This window comes from Bubalus bubalis, chromosome 10 (assembly GCF_019923935.1).
Source record: "Bubalus bubalis isolate 160015118507 breed Murrah chromosome 10, NDDB_SH_1, whole genome shotgun sequence".
NCBI classification, from domain to species: domain Eukaryota; kingdom Metazoa; phylum Chordata; class Mammalia; order Artiodactyla; family Bovidae; genus Bubalus; species Bubalus bubalis.
Window position 1 is genome coordinate 71754197 of NC_059166.1, and position 18357 is coordinate 71772553.

At 36.7% G+C, this 18357-nt stretch overlaps 1 protein-coding gene across 3 annotated transcripts in view; it reads right to left on the reverse strand.

Annotated features, from left to right (window-relative positions):
* The window catches only part of CEP85L (centrosomal protein 85 like), a 145692-nt gene that overhangs the window by 44375 nt on the left and 82960 nt on the right, over positions 1 to 18357 (reverse strand). For all 3 annotated transcript variants that reach the window (XM_006071450.4, XM_006071451.4, XM_006071452.4), the window contains one exon: positions 5092 to 5213. In XM_006071450.4, coding sequence (XP_006071512.3) covers positions 5092 to 5213 — 122 coding nt within the window. The remainder of the gene's footprint in view (positions 1 to 5091; positions 5214 to 18357) is intronic.

The window sequence follows — 18357 nt, forward strand, 5'->3', positions numbered from 1 at the left end:
ATTACATAAATATAACTATTATATACACAAAACACATATAATGAGGCTACCCTTTGTTAATGGCCACTATGCATCAGACAGGATTAAGACTTTTTACACACATTCATTCATTTAATCCTCATGCTGTACAGCTAGGTGGGAGAGGGGAGTTGCCTAAAACAGTGATCTTCGAAAACCTCACTTTTTGCTTAAGTAGTGAAACTCCTTGTACCCAGGCAGACAAGACAATCAATTTGCAGAAGGTCAAGTATCTTATTCAGAATGACCTAAATGGTTAGTATTGAGTATAAAGAATTAGGAAACCAGCTTTCCTCCTTTGAGTTGCTTTTGCAATTAAACTATGTGCTTTTTCTCATAAGATGGGGACACTTAAGAACAGTTTCTTTTTCTTAATTTTTAAAATAATTTTATTTTATATTGGAGGATAGTTGATTAACAATGCTCTATTAGTTCCAGGTGTACAGCAAAGTGATTTAGTTACATATATAAATGTACATTCTTTTCCAAATCCTTTTCCCATTTAGGTTATTACAGAATATTGAACAGATTTCCCTGTGCCATATACAGTAGGTCCTTGTCAGTTATCTATTTTAAAAATACATCCATGTCAATTCCAAACTTTCAATCTATCGCTCTGATCATTTCCCACTGGTAACCATAAGAACAGTTTCTATAGCAGCTAATTTTCCTTAACATTTGATCTTCTTTGATCTAATTAACCAAAATCTATAAAAGCTATGCTATGCTATGCTGTCACTTCAGTCGTGTCCGACTCTGTGTGACCCCATAGACGGCAGCCCACCAGGGTCTCCCGTCCCTGGGATTCTCCAGGCAAGAACACTGGAGTGGGCTGCCATTTCCTTCTCCAATGCAAGAAAGTGAAAAGTGAAAGTGAAGTCGCTCAGTCATGTCCGACTCCTAGCGACCCCGTGGACTGCAGCCTACCAGGCTCCTCTGTCCATGCCAGGCAAGAGTACTGGAGTGGGGTGCCATTGCCTTCTCCATAAAAGCTATAGGCATGGTAAAAAATTTTTTTTCTCATGCAATCATGAACAACTTGATATTTTCAGGAATAATATCCAGTGTAGAATTTTTAGTTAAGTGACTTTAAAGGTATCATCAACCACACCATATTCCAAAATAGGAAAGTTTAGCATCTTTACTCTTAGCTTCATCCATTAAGAAACTAAATCTTGTCATCTTGCTCTCTGAAATAGCCTCTGTATGTGTTATCACAATTTTAAAGGCCATTAGTCTAATCTGGTTCCTAGAAAAAATATACTATTATTTTGTTCTCATTTTTAGTACTATATTTGTTATATAAAGATTTTTATACTTGAACATTTTTTGCTTTTAAATTCTAATTCTATTGCTACAGAAAGAGGAGCTACTTTTTCTTCCTCTGTCTTATACAATATCAAATGCATTAATCATCACAAATTTTATAACAGACTTGTAAAATATCGAAGATTATTTAAGACGCTGGGTGCGGTGTACGATTCACAAAAACATCCATAATTATTCCCTTCCCTGTATTACTTACACACCTTTTGTTCCTTCTGTCCACAGGTGAAGTCTCCTGGCCTCGTGACCAATCAGAACATAGAGGAAGTGATTCTGTGCCACTTCTGAGCCTAATCTCCAAGAGACTGTGTGTGCTTCATTTTCTCTTTGAACTTCACCCAGCCACCCTACGAACAAACCCTAGCTAGAATACTGCAGGATAACAGAACCCTGCAGATACTTGTATGGGAGCATACAAGCCACCCAGGTGAGGCTAGCCTAGACCAGCCAACTCCTACTCATGACAATGCAGAAGATATAAATAGACAGTTCTCCAAAGAAGACACACAGATGGCCAAAAGATACATGAAAAGATGCTCAACATTGCTAATTACTAGAGAAATGCAAATCAAAACTATAATTAGGTATGACCTCACACCAGTGAGAATGGCCATCAACAAAAAGTCTACAAATAATAAATGCTGGAGAGGGTGTGGAGAAAAGGGAACCTTCCTATACTGTTGGTGGGAATGAAAATTGGTACAGCTACTGTGGAGAACAGCATGGAGGCTCCTTAAAAAATGCAAAGTGGAGCCACCATATGATCCTGCCATCCCATTCCTGGCCATATATCTGGAGAAAACTATAACTGGAAAAGATATGTACCCCAATGTTCACTGCAACACTATTCACAATGGCCAAGACATGGGAACAACCTAAATGTCCACCAGATGAATGGATAAAGATGTGGTACCCATAAACAACAGAATATTATGCAGCCATAAAAAAGAATGAAATAATGCCATTTGCAGCAACATGAATGAATCTAGAGATTATCATACTAAGTAAGTCCAAGATAAATATTTTACAGTAAAAAAAATATGATATCATTTATATGTGGAATCTAAAATATGATACAAATGAACTTATTTACAAAACAGAAACTCACAGACATAGAAAACAAACTTATGGCTACCAAAGGGGAAAGATGGCGGGGACGGATAAATTAAAAACTAGAGTAACAGAGTGTATGGTGTTAGTTGCTGAGTTGTGTATGACTCTTTATGACCCCATGGACTGTAGCCCACCAGGTTTCTCTGTCCATGGAATTCTCCAGGCAAGAATACTGGAGTGGGTTGCCATTTCCTTCTCCAGGGGATCTTCCCAATCCAGGGATCGAACCCAGATCTCCTGCACTGTAGGCAGATTCTTTACCATCTGAGCCACCACATACACATATAAGGGCCTACAGTGTAGCAGAAAGAACTATATTCAATATTTTGTAATAAACCTACATGATAAAACAATCTGAAAAGGTTATTTATATATAAATATGTATGAATATATATATACACATACAGATATATATGAATCATTTAGCTGTATACCTATAAACTGTAATCAACTATACAGCAATTAAAATATTTTTAATTAAAACAAAAATTGGCCAACTGAGCAACTCTGAATGATTTTGGATTATTTCCTTAGTATCCTTCTATATATACAAAATTGATAAATATAAATATATTTAATAGACTATATTAATAATTATCTGTATTTCTTACTTTCATAGACTGAACGTTGGGAGCCTTCCCTGAGAGTCATACATTAAATCCTAATGCCCAACATGTGGTATAGAAGGTGGAGGTGGAGGGTCTTTGGGAAGTGATTAGGTCATGAAGACAGAGTTCTCACAAATGCAATTAGGATCACTACAAAAGAAGCTCTGGAGAGCTCCCTTGCCCCTATCACCACATGAGGCTACAGCAAGAAGATGGCCATCTATGAACCAGGAAGTTGGCTCTCACCAGATTCTCACTGAATTGGCCAGTGCCTTGGACTTCCCAGCCTCTAGAAGTGACAGAAATAAATGTTTATTGTCTATAAGCATTCTATTATTTTCCTCTATTTCTTTGCATTGTTCATTTAAAAAGGCATTCTGATCTCTCCTTGTTATTCTCTGGAACTCTGCATTCAGATGGGTATATCTTTCCTTTTTTCCTTTGCCTTTCACAATTCTTCTTCTCTCAGCTATTTGTAAGGCCTCCTTAGACTACCATTTTGCCTCTTTGCATTTCTTTTTCTTGGGGATGGTTTTCATCAGTGCCTCCTGTACAATGATGCTGGGTAAGACTGAAGGCAGGAGGAGAAGGGGATGACAGAGGACAAGATGGTTGGATGGCATTACCGACTCAATGGACATGAGTTTGAGCAAACTCTGGGAGATGGTGAAGGATGGGAAAGACTGGCGTGCTACAGTCCATGGGGTCACAAAGAGTCCGACACGACTGAGTAACTGAACAATAATAAGCTACCCAGTCTACGGTATTTTGTTATAGCAGCCCAAATGAACTAAGACATCTATTAACTTATACTCAATAGAATGGTATAATGGTGTCTAAATAATAGTAAAAGCTAAGTGATTCTCATTGAGGACAAATCAATTCATATTAATGAAAGTCTGAATTTTGGTCTGTTTAAAAACAGCATTAATTTCGAGTATATACAATAAATTAAGTATTAAAAATATATATCCAACTGTGTCTATGCTGCTGCTACTGCTGCTAAATCGCTTCAGTCATGTCCAATTCTGTGCGACCCCATAGATGGCAGCCCACCAGGCTCCCCCGTGCTTGGGATTCTCCAGGCAAGAACACTGGAGTGGGTTGCCATTTCCTTCTCCAATGCATGAAAATGAAAAGTGAAAGTGAAGTTGCTCAGTCGTGTCTGACTCTTCGCGATCCCATGGACTGCAGCCCACCAGGCTCCTCCATCCATGGGATTTTCCAGGCAAGAGTACTGGAGTGGGGTGCCATTGCCTTCTCCGAACTGTGCCTATACTTATACATAAAATTCACTTATACTAGAAACATCTAATGTTTTAAGATAGTATTTCATAAAATCAATTGTAACGATCTCTTGCAATCTTCATTCATTTACCAGGCATGGACGTTATCAAGCACTAAGCACAGGTACTACATGCCAGGCTCTGTTCAAGATGGTTGAGAACACAGTGGAGAATAAGGAAGTCAGAAGGTCTATGCACTAGTTTATATTCCAGCAGATCATGCTTAACATTAAGTTTCTAAGCAAAATCTTTTGAAATTTCAACTTATTAAATATATTTAAAGGTTTGAATAAGGATTTAATTTTAAGATTAAGATACCTAGTACTTTATCTCATAAAAGCACATGAAAATAAGTAGTAACTAGCACTGATTAAGAAAAAATGCCTTCTCAAGCTATCTTCCAATTACCATGATAGGCAACAGGTTTAATTATCCCCAAAGTATACATAAATGATGTAGAATAAATATAGATCATAAATAATTAATATTAAGATTTATTGCTCAGAATAATCAGGAGTCTATTCAGTTTAAAATAATTTTTTTTTTCAGAGCTTTGGTACTCATATAGGCAAAATTTTGGAAATGTCTGGGACTGGGAATAGACAGATATGAGACTTCAATGTCCTTGTAAGGTTCTGTTTCTTAAACTCTAAGTGGTAGGTACAAAGATACTTGCTTTATTAATCTACACTTCTGCATGCCTGAAATACTCAGTAATAATTAAAAAAAAAATGACTCACCGATCAATTACAATCTCTTTTTGCCTTAGTAGTCCTTCTTTTATTTTCAGCACTGATTCCCACTTACTGAAATCTTGATAGCCGGGAGGTGAATAACTTTGACGAGATGATCCAGACAAAACCTGCACAAACATGTTTACGCTATTAGTATGTCAGAAGTGGCTAAAGGGAATATTTATACGTGATCTAGTATTTTCCCAATGATTTTCATAAAAAAAATTTAAATTACACCTGTGAATACAACATAACATGAAGAATTTCAAGGAAGTTCTAAAGTAAATGTACAAATCTAATCAAGAATTGGTAGACAACAGAACACATTATAATACTAAATGTAAGATGTTGGTCTCATTATCTTGTGGAAGCTTTCTGGAAATAAGAAAATTAACCATTGCCTAAGGAAGGAGTACAGTAAGGCTAGACTAGACTGTATATGTATTACCAGAAGCGTTTCCACATCTTGAAATTGTCATTCATCACATCATCCTTTAATTACATTAAAATTTCAAAAGCTAAAATATTTTGCCAAAGTAGTAAATATATCCATAGAAAATGACTATTAATCAGATAATCTAGATGACTGACGCTCTCTAGTGTATCATTTAGAAAAAAAAAATGTTTAGACTTTTAAAAATATTTAAGACATTTAAACAACACAAACAACAACAAAACCAATTTAACATATCTTCAAACTTCTATCACTGAAACAAAATTAAAATTTTAATACTGGTGGTACTGGCTGAACTGACTCCTCAAAATGATGCTGAAGTTCTAACCCCTAATACCTCAGAATGGAGCCTCATTTAGAAATACAGACTCTACAGATAAAGTCAAGATGAAGTCATTAGACAACACAAAAGGGGAAATGTGAAAACAGACATGCACAGAGGGAAGACTGTGTAAAGAGATGAACATAACATGATTGCCAGAAAGTCACTAGAAACAGCCTGAAACAGACTTTTATTCACAGCCCTCAGAAGGAATTCATTCTGCTTACACCTTGATTCTGAACTTTTAACCTCCAGAACTGTGAGACATAAATTTCTGTTGGGTAAGCTACCTTGTTTGTCTGTTATGGCAGCTCTAAGAAACTAATACAACTGGTAAATCAAAGAGGAACACAAATTCCTTGGCAAGCTAAGAGATGCTACATGAAAACCAAAAAGCAACTTTCAAGGAATTCAAACTTGCAGCAATATCTTTATCCTTTGCTTTCCAAAGATCTACTGACAAGACTTGCTTCTGAATAAACCAGTAACTGGGTGACATCAACTAGTCCTAGATTAAACCTTTAAAATGCCTGTCAAGTATACTAGTACAGGATGTTTCAGGCAGCAGCAGACGAACAGACTAAGAATGGTAGAAACCAGGTGATAACAGGGTACTTCACTTTGTCAAATGGGCAGATATCTGGAGTCGAGATGACACACAGGCTTATAGAGACAGGTCAGTCAGAGATTTAGTTTTTGAATTTCATTCTTTCTTCTGCCTAATATACAACTCGGGTTGACACTGGGCCAACATGCGCCAGTACGGATATATTAGTTGTTGCAGTACTGAAGCATTTTCACTGTGGTTGAAAATAGATGCTGCACAAACACCTTGGAAGGGCTTCCCTAGTGGCTAGATGGTAAAGATTCTCCCTGCAATGCATGAGACCCAGGTTCAATCCCTGGGTCAGGAAGAGCCCCTGGAGAAGAAGATGGAAACCCACTCCAGTATTCTTGCCTGGAGCCACAGTCCACGGGGTCACAGAGTCAGACATAACTGAGCGACTAACACTTTCAAACCCCTGAATGTCCTATCCACTACCTAGGCCATTCCTCAGAACTTTCCGTCACCAAACAAAGAGTTACTTCCTGGCATAAAAGGGGGCCCCCAGGACACCACTCATGGCATCCTTCCTGACTGGCTGATTTCTGCTAATCAGTCTCTCAAAATGCTCCCATTTCAACACTATCTACCAGCTTATATGTAGCCGCCAGAGCCAGGATTCAAATACAGGCAGCCCAACAAAAAAGTACCACACTGTCTCACACTTTCTATTATGGCCCAGCTAACCAAGAAGGTATTTCAAATTTCGTATCATAGGAGCTGGAAAAAATGTTTGACAGTAACTGCTCTTAAAAACTTAAGAGACAATTAAGCACTATAAACAATTTTGCTGATATTAACCGAAAGTCTCTGCTTATCACAACTCCATGTTACTTCAGTTCAGTTCAGTTCACTCATTCAGTTGTGTCCGACTCTTTGTGACCCCATGAATCACAGCACGCCAGGCCTCCCTGTCCATCACCAACTCCCGGAGTTCACTCAAACTCATGTCCAATGAGTCGGTGATGCCATCCAGCCATCTCATCCTCTGACGTCCCCTTCTTCTCCTGCCCCCAATCCCTCCCAGCATCAGAGTCTTTTCCAATGAGTCAACTCTTCGCATGAGGTGGCCAAAGGACTGGAGTTTCAGCTTTAGCATCATTCCTTCCAATGAATACCCAAGACTGATCTCCTTTAGAATGGACTGGTTGGATCTCCTTGCAGTCCAAGGGACTTTCAAAAGTCTTCTCCAGCACCACAGTTCAAAAGCATCAGTTCTTCGGCGCTCAGCCTTCTTCACAGTCCAACTCTCACATCCATACATGACCACTGGAAAAACCATAGCCTTGACTAGACAGACCTTTGTTGGCAAAGTAATGTCTCTGCTTTTGAATATGCTATCTAGATTGTCATAACTTTCCTTCCAAGGACTGTCTTTTAATTTCATGGCTGTAATCACCATCTGCAGTGATTTTGGAGCCCAAAAAAAAAAAGTCTGACACTGTTTCCACTGTTTCCCCATCTACTTCCCATGAAGTGGTGGGACCGGATGCCATGATCTTAGTTTTCTTTTCCTTTTTTTTTTTTTCCATGATCTTAGTTTTCTGAACGTTGAGCTGTAAGCCAACTTTTTCACTCTCCTCTTACACTTTCATCAAGAGGCTTTTGAGTTCCTCTTCACTTTCTGCCATAAGGGTGATGTCATCTGCATATCTGAGGTTATTGATATTTCTCCCGGCAATCTTGATTCCAGCTTGTGCTTCTTCCAGCTCAGCATTTCTCATGATGTACTCTCATATAAGTTAAATAACCAGGGTGACAATATACAGCCTTGACGTACTCCTTTTCCTATCTGGAACCAGTCTGTTGTTCCATGTCCAGTTCTAACTGTTGCTTCCTGACCTGCATACACAGATTTCTCAAGAGGCAGATCGGGTGGTCTGGTATTCCCATCTGTTTCAGAATTTTCCACAGTTTATTGTGATCCACACAGTCAAAGGCTTTGGCATAGTCAATAAAGCAGAAATAGATGTTTTTCTGGAACTCTCTTGCTTTTTCAATGATCCAGCAGATGTTGGCAATTTGATCTCTGATTCCTCTGCCTTTTCTAAAACCAGCTTGAACATCTGGAAGTTCACAGTTCACATACTGCTGAAGCCTGGCTTGTAGAATTATTTTACTAGCGTGTGAAAGTGAAAGTGAAGTTGCTCAGTCGTGTCCGACTCTTTGCGACCCCATGGACTGTAGCCTACCAGGCTCCTCCCTCCATGGGATTGTCCAGGCAAGAGTACTGGAGTGGGTTGCCATTTTCCTTCTCCAGGGGATCTTCCCGACCCAGGGATCAAACTTGGGTCTCCCGTATTCCAAGCAGACGCTTTAACTTCTAAGCCACCAGGTTACTAGCATGTGAGATGAGTGCAATTGTGCAGTAGTTTGAGCATTCTTCGGCATTGCCTTTCTTTGGGATTGGAATGAAAACTGACCTTTTCCAGTGACTATCAATTTAATGGGTAGTCATTTCATGCAATTTAGTCAAACTGTAGTTCAAACAGGAATTCATTAAAAGTGGTAACAACTAAGACCATATTAATAATTCTAAAACTCAACATAAGTTGTGGAAATTATCAGAATGATATGGTAAACTATTTGTGCTATAATTATTACATTTGTAGAATAAAAGTGAATATATATTTAATTTATATATTGAATTAAATATTAATCTCCTGGTAACATGTTACAGGTATTTTAAATACTGGTTTTTGTATATCATTTTCATGCCTAACAGAAAACTACTAAGACAGCTTGAGCATCTACGGTATCCTCTTCCAAGGATCTATAAAAGTTTCCTCCATTGAGGATTACAAGTCAGGAAAGACCTATACCATGATATTTTAAGCTATGCTTTACTTTACACATCTTGTACTTATTTCAGTAAGACAAGTGCCTAGACAATAGATGATGACGTTTACAAGATGACATGAATTATTCTATTCTCCCACAAGTTAGCTGCTAAAAATTTTCCCATGGTTGACAACTTCCTAAGAAGTCTCTTCTTATTTGATAAAACTTCTTGACATCAAGAAAGAAGTAAAGAAAAGAAGAAAGTAGGTCTGCAGTAGAAGAGCAATCAACAATGTACTTGGTTTATAGCACTTCATCTATTGACAAGATGGACTGCTGAAGTATTGAGTTGACCAAAAATTTCGTTCAGGTTTTTCTGTAATGGTGTATGGAAAAACTTGAATGAACTTTTTGGCCAATCCAATACTTGCCAGACACATTTATGAATATATATAAAACAAAATATGAGACTTTATTCTTCCAATTTGTACCTTCCTTGATCTAAACCCTTTAGAAAATTGAGCAAATAGGAAGAAAGGAAAAGAAACCTTTCTCTGTAATTAAGACAATTAAACAATTACAAAACCAGTTGCATGGCAATATTCTTACTAAACTTCAATCCTGATTCATAAAATAGTCTAAAGATGAGAATGAATCCTGACAACCAAATGCTGCAGGCGGTGTGTAATTAGTCACTCAGTCGTGTCGGACTCTGCCACCCCATGGACTATAGCCCGCCAGGCTCCTCTGCCGTGGGAATTCTCCAGACAAGAATACTGGAGTGGGTTGCCATGCCCTCCACCAGGGGATCTTCCCAACCCAGGGATCAAACCCAGGTCTCCCACATTGCAGGCAGATTCTTTACCATCTAAGCCACCAGGGAAGCCTTAATCCTGACTCATTAAAATAGTTTAAAAATGAGAATGAATCCTAACAACCAAATGCTGCAGGTAGAGTTACATGTAATTTTAAAAATCTGCTTATATCTGCCCTACACTGAAAATGACAATTATGGAAACATGTTGCCTTTTAAGGCTTTTATAATGAGGCCTTAGTGTGTGCTATTCTAAATGAAGTTATAGAACACAATTTGAAACACCTAGTAAGAGTTATTAAAATCATAGCAAGGCAGCTTTATGATTTTGCACACTATATAAACAACTACATTACTTAAGGTATACAGAAAAGAAACTGATGAAATTTTATTTTTAATATAATTTATAGCAAATTGGAAGTTTGTATCCTTTGACCTACATCTTTCCATCTCCCCACCACCCTAACCTCTGGTAACCACTACTCTAGTTTTTATTTCTATAAGTTTGGCATTTTTCGATTCTACATGTAAGTGACATTATATGGTATTTGTCTTCCTCCGACTTATTTCATTTGGTCAACTAACTTTCACAAGGGGTACAAAGCTGATTAAATGGGGAACTGAATTTGGTGTCTAATCAAAATAAGTGAAAAATGTATGTCTACAAAGACCTACAGGCAAACACTTCATCACTCCAAACTGGAAACAAACCATTAACTGATAAATGGATAAACTGTGCCATATCCACAAAATGCAATACTAACTTAACAAAAACAAAATGTATACCTAAACGCCGAGGGCTTAAACTTTATTTTTCTACCTCAAAGAAAGATTGCGGTAAAATCAAGGTCTTGCCTGCCTGAGGAAAATGTATAAGTACTCAAAGATGCACTGTGGATGATACAATGCACTACCTCAGCTATAATTTCCTACCTATTCATCACTATGGTACTATTTTACATTGACAAATAATTGAGAGAGAAAAGATCAGGTGAAGTCAATACTGTACACCAAGGATGCAAAAACAGTGTTGGCAATGAAGGGCAGCAGAATATGCCACTCCAAAACACAACTGTAGGAGCTCATCAACATGCCACCATAATTAATGACATGTTAATTATTTTGAGCTGTAGGCAGTTGAAATCCAGCCAACGCAGGGAGAGGCTTTCTCTGAACTCCACTCTCCGCCTAAAGACAGATCCTCCCAAAGGCACTCAACTGTCATAAATCCCCTCCCCGGGAGTTTCATCAGAGAGGACTGGCTCTTATTACAGAAAAGAAGACTAGAAGCAGACAGTGTACCCAAAGTTTCTCACAGGTTATCATCGCTCCTATCTATTCTTCTAAGGCCTATTCATCTCTCTTAAAAATCATGTATCTCCCTTGAGAGGCCTGTATCCTTCCTCTGCTTTTCTTGAATTGAGCGGTATCTAATCCTGAATTCTAAAGCTACCACTCTGAGCTCATTTTCCCCTGAGTATCTCCCATGGGTACACAAGGTACACACGTTAATAAACTTCTATTTGTTTCTCTTGTAATCCATCTTTTATTACAAGGGTTTCAGCTAAGAACTAAGAATGGTAGAGAGAAAATTATTTGTCCTCCTGTACAACAACCTACAAGCTGGTTCTTAAGAGCTGTCGATACTGAAGAAGAACAATGAAGCTGTCCAATAGGACCTGGGGCAATTCTGCTCCCAAATATGAAAAAGAAGAATGTATTTTATATTCAAATAATATCTTCCCTATAACCAGTAGTAACACATTTTTATCCCAAGTATTTAGAAGACAATTAAGAATTTCCATTCAATAAAGTTGTAACTGGTCAGGAGGGGAATACCATTTTGTGGCAGAATTTCAAGTCATCAGTCATATTTCTACTTGCCCATAACTAATGTAAGTAATCAAAGAGAAAGTAATTTAAACATATGAACATATAATTTATAGCTTGTGAATAATAATAAAACTTTAACTAGACATGAACACGAAATCTAGAAGATAATTATAAAGGCATGTAGCTGTGAGCGAACTCCAAGTATGGAACAGAAAGGAAGTCATCAAAGTCAGGAACATTTCAAAATGTGTTCAGCAAAACAAGGACACCTTTTATAAGTAAACATTTTTAATACATATTCGGTAGTTACCAAACTCAGGGAGGGAGGGGAACTCCTCATTTAGATGTTTTACCTAAAAATGCATTAAGATACACTGTTGCAGTGGTGGTTTAGAAAAGAAAACAGTAGCCCAGCCACACAGTCTAGCCAGAGTGTTCTTGCTCAGTCATGTCCGACTCTTTGTAACCCCACCAGCTGGAGTCCACCTGGCTCCTCTGCCAATGGATTTTTCCAGGCAAGAAAACTGAAGTGGGTTGCCATTTCCTACTCCAGGGGATCTTCCCAACCCAGGGATTGAACCTGTGTCTCTGATATCCTCTGCACTGGCAGGCAGGTTCCTTACCACTGTGCCACCTGGGAAACCCAGTCTAGCCAGTCTACTAGCATAACTCTTCTGCATCTAGACCCCAACCACCCAGAATTCTAATGTATGTATGGCCACCTCATTGTAAACAGCAAATTTCAGTCTAATAATTGAATAGGGAAAACATGCATCTACAACAATCCCAAATATATCTATTTAGATGAGACCCAGATGCTATGAAAAGTTGCCAAAACATGTCACGTAATGGTCAAACATGCTTCTAAAATAAGCGCACTATTTGCATCTGAAAATAGCTCCAAATTCTTTGGCCTCAGCCTGGACCAATACTGTTAAACTTAGATAATCTAGTGCTGCCACACTTAACTGGACTACAACCTCTGCAAATCTTCAAGTTTGTTATCTCTCTTTCATTTGCCTTTGTTACTCAGCTCATTCATCACTCACTACATGTCAAATAACACAGCAAATCTTCCTCTCTGTCCTGGAATAATCTATCTGAAGAGATACTCTACGAGTGCTTTTTGGTAAAAATATCAGGATACCTCACCCAAAGGTAAATTCACAAAGCTCAACAATATAGATGAAAATAAATTACAAATTATGTAGAATTTAGAGTTTTTATTCAAAGAGAAGGAAAAACATGGATTACAGAACTATCATTAAAACAAAATCTGTATCTTACATATTGTATTATTACTAAAAGAATGTGCATAAAATAAAAAAAAATTCTATCTTTAAGCCCATGTAATATTTATGGAATGCATTACTACATATTTCTCTAAAAAATAAAAACAAATCATATAAAAAATTCTATCCATAAACTTTTTATCAGAGTGACTAATTATAAACAAAAGTCTGCATCATGACTCTTGAAGTTAAAATTACAGAAGGAACTGAGGTTTTAATGATCTCACTATTTCTTTGTCTATATTATTAATTAATTCTATGATGCTATTTTTGCCATCCTGATATGCTTTACTGAAATAACAATACAAATATATCAAGTTACTTCAAGGGTAAAAGACTCTAAAAAATGATAAAAAGAAACTGATGAGAGGAATACATAGCTACATTTTATATCTTAAAAGTACATGTATATGAAAATAAAACTGTAAAAGTATTACTGATTTCCACCATGCTATGCAGCTTAAGTTACTATTAATTTAACTCTTCTTTTGGAGGAAAAGACATTTTTCCTCTGAAAAATCAATCTGGTTGATGTATAATCTTTGTTAGCATCAGCATGTTTTTTAAAAATGCTAACAAAGGAATAATCTACGCATGAAACATGATCTCATTACAGTTGTAACACACAAGTGAAGGGGTAAATGATATATCCAAGATTGAGGAGCGAATCATTTTCCCTAAGCAAATCAATCAGAAGATTCAGTGTGGAAGTGCTTAAGTATTCAAATTTAATAATGGATTTCACCTGTAAAAAAAGAGAATGCAGTATTTTCCAAACCTTTTGCATAATTACTTAAGGATAACAAATTTAGATTACAGAGGCAGAGTCTACTAAAACAGAGCGGTAGTATGAGCACTGACATATTCCACTTATTTTTAAAAGCAGATTACCAAAATATGTCTTATCAATTTTTTTATCATATTGTACCACTGAGAGGTAAAAGAAAAGTATAAAATAATAAATGTGTTTTGGGACCAAAGTACTGCCTACATTATTTAAAAATGTTATCTAGGATTTTTCTAGAAGGATACAAAAGGAATTATGAATGATGGTTATCTTGTGAGCAGACAGGGAGTCGGCTTCTACTTTATATCAACTGGGATTAACTGACTTTGCTTGGCATACATATACTACTTTTTTTCTTTTCTGACAGTGCAGTTAAGGGCCATTAATTTTTCTTTCATATGTTAAAACACTGTCTTTTTTTAAAAATATATATTTCAAGAGTCAACAATGGGTAATCTCAGAGAAACTGTTAAGAGTTTAGAGAGGCAAGTTGACTGCTGCTCAATTTAAACATGCCTTCACGTATTTTTCTAACAAGTATCAGCACCAGCAATGTTAGAGATTTTTTAAAATTTTTGTGGTAATGCCCAGAGTCTAGTTCATTCCCTAGACCATAGCACACAATCAACAAAAAGAGAATGACTAACGATGATCCCTCAAGTATGTTTCTCAGTTTTCAAAAAAATCCAAAGTTGTTTTGAACAGCACAGACAGGTATTGCAATTAGAGTATTACGACAGTACTTATGACAATGCTTCCTATCCCAGTTTAGTCTGTATCCTGATAAAGCCTGGCCTTATTCTTTTAAAACTCTTGGTACACAACACAGAATCTGCTAATATTTGCTAAATATTAAGCAATCTAAAAATTTACAAACTTCAAAAGGTTACCATCCCTGAAATGATCATTACTTAAAATCTCTATTAACATTTTTATAGCAATGATGTATATAATAAAAAATATATGTATACACTCTAAAGATCATAGTTCAAAGATTAATCAACAAACTTACACTTGAATAAAAATGATGCTTTCCAAACCTTGAGGCTCAGCCTCATTTCTCTCAGACCCAGGAAATCTTTGAGTAATCTACATAACTAATTTTAGTTTGCATTTTAGACATACATTTGGAAAAAAAAGTCTTCAGTGACTATGTTGTACTTCTATTCTGTATGTGTAAAGTCTCAAGAGCACTTTTCGATTCTCAAACATTCAGCACCCAGGTTCATAATAATCCAAACACTGAATTTTTAGATATTTTATGTTTTCAAGTTAGATTTTAAAAACTGACATAGTAATGCTGGAGTCAACAATCAACTCTTCACATATCTATGGCCCCAACTAAGCAATAAACCTATAAAAATGAATACTTTAACAGGAAAGCCTGAACAACCAAGTTTGCCAAAAGTATGCTCTTGATCTTAATGCTAACGGCTGGCCCTGGAACCTACTCACTTCCTCTGACCAACTCAAGGGCAAATGAAAACAGCAGATGATGACATGTTCACATCCTTTTGCTGTGCTATATAAGCTTTTAATCTGGAGATGGGTTAAGGAGGAAGTACAGATTTACTGCGATATATCAAAACAGTGTACAACATGTACAATTCTCAATGCATTAAACTGCTGATAAAAACTTAACATCTGCACATTAGAAAGTTGGGCTTATTAATCTTTTCTGCTGGGACATCTCTTGCTTTATAAGATAAACACGGATTCTACATATCAAAATCCATTTTACATAACCTTTTCAAGAATGCATCTATGCTAAAAACTCAAGGGTCACTTGCATTTGTATTCCATAACTTCCTTTGACTTAGCCTTTACAAGCTCATTTGTAATGGCAAAAATATTTAAAATATCCATTAACCTTAACTTCTATGGGATAAGTAGTATGAGGAGTAAAGAAAAAATAAATCAGCCCCCATTCATGAAATGCATGCAAAGAAAAAATAAATACCTAAAAAACATATAAAGTACCCCTCCAACTTCTGATTTATCTGAGTTTCCTGAATTGTAAGAGATACTTAATACTTACGCAATTAAAAATTAAGAACAAACATACAGGCTTCTCCCTACACATTTTTGAATAATAAAGTCAAGAAAGAAAGGAATAGATTCCAGATAGAAGAAATAAAACTCACAAATGGCAGAGTTGTCAAATACAGTTAGGAGGAGATGACAACACCAAATTAGGAAAAACCTCTGTATGCAATGGCTGTAAAATTTGGGTTTTTAATTTTGAGGGACATGGTGATAATAAAGAAAAGTTCTCAGCATGTGAAAACCAAATTTACCCATGAGAAGGCAACTTGGATATCAGAGTAAAGAACAGGAGAGGGTCAAGACAGTAGGTTATATAAAAGCTCAGAGGAGAGCTGATGAGGCCATGGGAACAGAGATTTCGAATCGGCAATCTGCATTTGATTTTCTAGTGGACCAGAGTCTGTGAGAAGACAGAAACAAGGATCAGTCCCAAATTTCCATTTTGGATGACAAATAATGATGCCAACAAAGAGACCAGGAATGCAAGGAGCTCAAGCACTGGGGTGTAGAGCAAAAGATAATGAATGTAACGGGGGTGTGGTACCCCGGGATCTACAAATCTTTGAATTGGATTGGAATCTTCCTAACAAAGGAATAACCTCATGGTCTACAGAGTTCTGAAGCAAGTATCTGGAGACTCGAGGGTCGCCTTTGTTGTTAAATTGGCTGTAATGTGTATGTGTGTGAATGAGATTTTCCATTTCTTCTTTTGGCTTCAGTTCTGTCAACTTCTTTTGTATAAAATATGTAGCTCTCTTAGAAATCATATTGGTGCTAATTTGACTCTCAATCCTGAATTTTCTTGTCCTCCTAGTGTTATCTTGCACTAGTGGTTAACGTCCAAATGTTAAATGTTTATCTGTACATTACTTGTTTACTGATAGACAAATTCCTTAAAAAGCCACAGAGCATGCTACAGCATTTCCTTCCATCACTTAGAGTGTGCTTCATAAATTTCTCCCAAATTGTGCAAACCTACATGACAAGCACTTCCTTTAAACTAACTGGCTTCTCTTGATGTCAAATTCTTCCCCATTCCTAATTGGGTTATTAATATTTAATAAGGCAAGAGTCTATCCAGAGTTCAGCATTTATTTAAAAAAAAAAAAAAAAAGGTTTAGCCTTCAAGCATCTGACATGTCAATTTCTAAAGCAAAATCTACCTTCCTTTAAGTTTTATAAGTTAAAATCTATCTTCTTAAGTTTTATAAGTTACTTTAGTATTGGTCTTTTTTTTTTACCAACTTGATGAATAACTCCTATTCTCCCTTCTCTATGATTTTAGGCACTTTCCCATTCCCTAAGTCATAGACTACTATTCTTATCATTTTTGCTCTTAGATGTTTTTTCAACAAATTCTTCTTTAGGTAGCTTTAAAATTTAATGCAGTAATTTCTTAAACTTCCAACAGAACAAAATCCTTACGACTTAAGTAAAATCCTGGGGGTCTAACCCAGAAAAGCTCCTTTTCTTTCAAGTATCACAAAAATTTATTCAAAACTTGCATTTTACTGTATTACATATTTAAGTATTAAAATGCTTTAATTCTGTGACAACTTAAATTGTCTTGTCAAAAAAGTTTCCGGAAGGAAAAAAAAAAAAAAACAGGTCTACCTAGAAAGGTCTTTTGCTTCCACACACCATAACTTGGAGTTTAAACACTCAGTGTAAAAGATTTTATACATCATGTGTGTGTGTGCTCAGTTATGTCTGACTCTTTGAGACTCCATGGACTGTAGCCTGCCAGGCTCCTCCATCCATGGAATTTTCCAGGCAAGAATACTGGAGTGGGTTACCATTTCCTACTCCAGGGGATGTTCCCAACCCAGGCATCAAACCTGCTTCTCCTACGGCTCCTGCATTGCAGGCCAATTCTTTACCACTAAGCCACCTGGGACTCGCTTTATACATCATAATTTCCTTTAAACAAAGTAAAATCTCAAATAAACACAAACTTTTAAAGAATACCAAATTTAAAATGCCACAAAACTATAAAAACAAATGTAAAGAAATTAACCTAGGAATCAGACTAATCATTTACCTGGGAGGAGAAAACAGGGGGAATATGGGCAAGATCATATAACTATTTAGGTATATGTTAACAGCCCAATTTGGGGGGACTCTCTTGGTGGTACAGTGGTTAAGACTTTGCCTTCCAAATCGAGGGGTGTGGGTTTGATCCCTGGTTGGGGAAACTAAGATCCCACATGCCTCGTGGCCAAAAAAGCAACACATAAAACAGAAGCAATACTGTAACAAATTCAATAAAGATTTTAAAAATGGTCCACATTAAAAAAATATTTTTAAAAATTTGGCTTTTGTTTAGGTGGTAAATTTAG